General features: G+C 47.7%; 1 protein-coding gene and 1 long non-coding RNA gene across 2 annotated transcripts; one reads left to right on the top strand and one right to left on the bottom strand.

The window, feature by feature from the left end:
- Positions 1-490: 490 nt before the first annotated feature.
- On the top strand, positions 491-2,362 carry LOC124652652 (protein NRT1/ PTR FAMILY 5.6-like). The gene is made up of 3 exons (XM_047191694.1): positions 491-605; positions 691-908; positions 998-2,362. The coding sequence occupies exons 1-3, from the start codon at positions 491-493 to the stop codon at positions 2,360-2,362; spliced, it is 1,698 nt and encodes a 565-aa protein (XP_047047650.1).
- Positions 2,363-2,522: 160 nt separating this feature from the next.
- LOC124682602 lies at positions 2,523-4,675 on the bottom strand. Its single transcript, XR_006996343.1, has 2 exons — positions 4,329-4,675; positions 2,523-2,826 (listed from the first exon to the last, which is right to left on the bottom strand). It is a non-coding gene; the product is annotated as an uncharacterized LOC124682602 (long non-coding RNA).
- Between the last annotated feature and the right edge of the window lie 214 nt (positions 4,676-4,889).

The following is a 4,889-nucleotide window of genomic DNA, read 5'->3' as shown; positions in this document are numbered from 1 at the left end:
TCCCACTATTTTGCATATAATAAATGCGCGAATTTACAAAAAAAATGCAATAACTTCTAGTCTTAATTATTGATAATTACATAAATATTTTAACGGAAATCCTAGACATACGGAATTTGACTTACGGACTCACCTTACGGACATACGTGGAAAAGTTTGGTTAGTGCAAATCTTTGGCCCTCCTTGATTTCCGGGTTGTAACCCCTCCGGCTGCTCTCCACGTGAGTCCGTAAGTTAAATTCTGTAACAATGATTCCGTACGTGTAGTGTTACTCATATTTTAATTTGGCAAAGGGACAAACTAATAAAAAAAATTGTGGAAAATATTTTCATAATAGTAAGATCTCGCAACTATATAACCCCCTTCCTTTTCTTCTCCGTCCTCTCCTGCTTTGTCCTCTCTTCCCGTTCCTCTTCTTCCTGTTCTTCGTCTTACAACGACCAAGACGCCGCAATCAAGAACAAGTAGAACTCGAGAATTGGTGTGAGGATGAGTGGCAACCTAAGCGAGGATAAATTGGTGGTGGACTCCTCCGTCGACTACCTCCGGCGTCCTCCCCTCCGCGCCACGACGGGGACCTGGAAGGCTGCAATGTTCATCATACGTAAGAGAGAGTTGCTAGCTATTCCCCAATCTTGTGTTGATGTGCAATCAGTAATTCTTTCCTTGATTTGGTTTTTAATGATTAGTGATAGAATTCAGTGAGCGATTGAGCTACTTCGGGATTGCCACCAACTTGATGATCTACATGACCAAGGTGCTTCACCAGGACATGAAGGTAGCGGCCGAAAACGTGACCTATTGGGTGGGTGTATCTACAGTTATGCCCCTCTTCGGTGGCTTGGTCGCCGATGCTTTCATGGGCCGCTTTGCCACTGTCATATTATCAACTGGCATCTATCTCATGGTATTTAATATTTCTCTCTATGTCTCTCATCTACTGTTTGTCCCTCATCTCCTGGATCCACTCTCACATGGAAATCGATGGCGATGCAGGGTTTGGTCCTGCTGGCAATGACACAATTGCTACCGGGCCTGAAGCCAACGAGTGCATCACCACAGCTCCACGAGACACTTTTCTTCGTGGGGATCTATTTACTATCAGTTGGCACCGGCGGCCACAAGCCTGCTCTCGAGAGCTTCGGAGCGGACCAGTTTGATGACGGCCACGCCGGGGAGCGGCTGCAAAAAATGTCGTTTTTCAACTATTGGAATTGTGCCCTATGCTCAGGAGTCATCCTTGGCGTCACCGTCGTTGTCTACCTACAGGAGCGCGCTGGTTGGGGCGCTGCAACTGTCTTGCTCACCAGTGTCATGGGTGTCTCCCTCATCGTCTTCCTTGCTGGTTGGAAGAAATACCGGTACAGGCCGGTGCGCGGAAGCCCGCTCACACCGCTCGTGCGGGTCATGGTGGCCGCTGCTAGGAAACACCACCTCAAGCTCCCAGCAGACGCAAACGAGTTGTACCAGGACGACGAGGGCAAGATGAGGATGGTGCTCTGCCACACAGACAAGCTCAGGTTCCTCGACAAGGCAGCAATCATGGAGCGCGGGGTTGAGGGGGCGTGGCGGTTGGCGACGGTATCAGAGGTGGAAGGGACAAAGCTCGTAGTGTCTATGGTTCCCATCTGGGTGGCGACACTCGCGTTCGGCATCACCGCGACGCAGGTTTCCACGTTCTTCATCAAGCAGGGCACCACCATGGACCGTCGCCTCGGCATCCACTTCATCCTCCCGCCAGCATCCATCTTCTCTCTCGCTGCCGTCGCAATGATCGCCACCGTGGCCGTCTACGACTGGGTTCTTGAGCCTTGCCTGCGCAAGCGCCGCAAGAACGCAGAGCGTGGGATCAGCATCCTCCAACGCATCGGCATCGGCATGGCCTTCACAGTGGCAGCTATGGTTGTGGCCTCTATCGTCGAGCGTCGCCGCCTACACATGACATCACCGACAATGATGTCTGTATTTTGGTTGGCGCCTCAGTTCGCGCTCATGGGCATCGGCGACGGGTTCGCTCTGGTGGGGCTACAAGAGTTCTTCTATGAACAAGTACCAGACACCATGCGCAGTCTCGGCATCGGGCTCTACCTCAGTGTCATCGGTGCTGGGAGCTTCCTCAGTAACCTGGTGATCAAGGCGGCGGACCGAGTTAGCTCGCGTGGCGGCCATACCGGGTGGTTTGGCAAGGATCTGAACAGGAGCAGGCTTGACCTATTCTATTGCCTGCTCGCTGGCATCGGCGGTGCCAACCTCTGCTTCTACATCCTTGTCGCCTCACGGTATTCCTATAAGCAGACCATCAAGACTGTCAACGACAAGTTCGACGAAGATGTCGAGGTCTCCACCGCAACGGCTGCTTAATTTGGTAAAATATCCAAGTGCCAGAAAACCGATATCAGAATTGGCATTACCTTCCGTTTAAATCCATCTTTATTAATTGTAAGAACTAAGGATCGATGGATCTTTGAACTGCAATAAGGATTAAGGGACTATAACCTATCTATATTTTCATATGGAGTGATTTTCGATAAGGGGCGCTTTATTACTCAAAAAGTTTTAAGTATTACACTCAGCTTCTGCATAACCAGGATGCACACAGCCATTCCGAAGTCTAGGAGCCAAAAATATGCGATAAAAAAGATAAAAGTCAACTACTATGACACTCCGTTGGCTTCAATTCTCATACTATGCAGTCACCCATGTTGGGAAATAAACTCCGTGCCCGTGTTCTCCAACCGTGTAGACACCTCCATAATGAGGTCGCGATCCTCCAAATGCTGAAGTGGCGACCATGAACGGAGCAAAGCTGTACACCGGTAGATGACCTGCATAAGAGAAGAATTTTTATCATTAAACCTTGTCATTCCTACATAGCCAAAGCGACCATGCTACCGCAATCGCTCCCACTCTGATGGAGTGATGGTCAATCATGTGTTGGGGATTGTTCTTGACTGATGAATGTTCATACACACGCTACCTCTTAGATCTTTGACAACAAATGATCCACATGCAGTATTCCCCCTATTTATAGACTCAAAATGAAGCAATCTGGTGGTACATTTGAAACGCCCCTTGGTTTCAGAATTATGATGTTCAATATGGGGGGCTTCATGCATGCGAAGGTGAGTGCAAAACATGTGTGAATCATGTGTGTGCAAGGTTAGAGCCAGCTATTATATTGTGTGTCTTGGATTAATTATGCTTCCCAAATGATAAATCCATAGGTTTATATTCGAGACTCGGTCCGCATATATTGATTGAGAGGGACTATTGAAAAATATTTTTGGCTTTTTATAGGGGATACTAGGAAGGCATGTATAGAGCGAAAACCCGTTTCTGATCTCAGGTGTAGATGCTCCTGTTTTGTTGGCCAATCACATTGAGCGTCCTGGGCGTATTTAGCTATGTACTTCCTCTGTGTCCCCCTTTTCCAATAGTGCTTAGGCCTACTCGCACAGAACAATCAATGCATGCTGCTCCCTTTCGACCCAATAGTACATGAAGGATGGAAATTTCATGTACCCTCATCTTACGAACATGTACCGCTTGTAGGCCTAGGTTATTAATTTCCTGTTGAGAAACTTTACTAAACAGCTGCTATGTCCTTCGCTAAGAGAAAAGGTTTGCCATCTTCCACAGGATACCTTACAAACACACCAAACGATAAACCATGCGAATAGGAGTGTTATGCAGGATCAGCTCAATCAGTCAACCTGCACAACAATCGACTATTGAGCACTGACACGTCATCGCATTGCCAAATTTTCAGTCTTCTCATGCAATTAGAAGAATGAGAACAACACGGTCGAACAAGCATCTAATATAACTTCAGGTAACCAGTCAAGGAGAATAAATAAATGTTTTCAATTTTCTCAGTTTCTGGACAACAAATGGCACATCACATACACCATAGGCATTTGGTTTGCTCGGCCGGACTCCTGCAAAAAAGGCATCTCGGGAGACACTATGTGCTAGGTTTCAGATCATAGAAACTAACATCTCGTACCATCACAAAAGAAATTATTGATCCTTCTCTTCAAAACAGACATTGTACCATCAGATAAAGGGAAAGGAAATTTATACTGACAATTTATGGAAGACATGAAGAATTACAAAGTGTACGCTGCCTGAAAAGAGCATGTTATGTGATCCAAAGTTCTGAACTTGGCAGCAAACCCGTGTAAACAAAAACTGATTAGAGGAAAATTGTGTTAAGTTCACATAATGCAGAATCTTACATACTGCATCTGGTCCTATTAATTTTCAAACAAAAAATTACCACGCTAACAAAGGAAAAGTTGAGAGAAGATGATGCTCAGAGACAAACCTCAATCAGGCTACAGAAAAGGCTGAAAAAGCGCCACCACCTGGACTTCAGAACAGCAGGCCTCAGGTCGAGAAAGGGTGAGGGGAAAACGAATCGGGAACACACACTCAACCAGCTTCGAGCATGGCAGCGGCCATCACGCAGATCCGGTGGCCGTACGACGGAGCAGGCAAAGGGACGGCGACAACATCGCTCCTGGGGGCGCCACCATATATGTGTCTCCTTTCTGCTGCTAGCTGGAGGAGGCGGCGGCGGAGGGATTTCGGCAGCTGGTTGTGTACCACGGGCACAGGACTGCTGGCTATCAGCTATCAGTACCAACCGCACAGAAGTTATCCGTCGTCGCGTCGCGGGAGAGCGCGCACGGCCGTCACATGCTGGCCCACTGTAGTCCGTCGGCGCATACATGTATCGCTCTGTTTAAGATGACCAAACCAAAACACCTTGGTGGACTTGGGTTCAGACTCTTGGAGCTGTTTAATCTATGTCTCCTTGCACGCCAGTCTTGGAGGCTCTTGCAGGTTCCTACCTCTCTTAGTGCCCGTATTCTAAAGGCGGCTT

This window comes from Lolium rigidum, chromosome 1 (genome assembly GCF_022539505.1).
Source record: "Lolium rigidum isolate FL_2022 chromosome 1, APGP_CSIRO_Lrig_0.1, whole genome shotgun sequence".
Classification (NCBI taxonomy): Eukaryota; Viridiplantae; Streptophyta; class Magnoliopsida; order Poales; family Poaceae; genus Lolium; species Lolium rigidum.
This window is presented reverse-complemented; position numbering and strand designations above follow the sequence as displayed.

What these genes read in the sequence shown, in the direction of transcription:
- LOC124652652 (XM_047191694.1), top strand. Translation starts at nt 491, where the DNA reads ATGAGTGGCAACCTAAGCGAGGATAAATTGGTGGTGGACTCCTCCGTC. An exon ending in GGCTGCAATGTTCATCATAC is followed by an intron (nt 606 to 690) that starts GTAAGAGAGAGT and finishes TTTAATGATTAG; the next exon opens with TGATAGAATTCAGTGAGCGA. An exon ending in CAACTGGCATCTATCTCATG is followed by an intron (nt 909 to 997) that starts GTATTTAATATT and finishes ATGGCGATGCAG; the next exon opens with GGTTTGGTCCTGCTGGCAAT.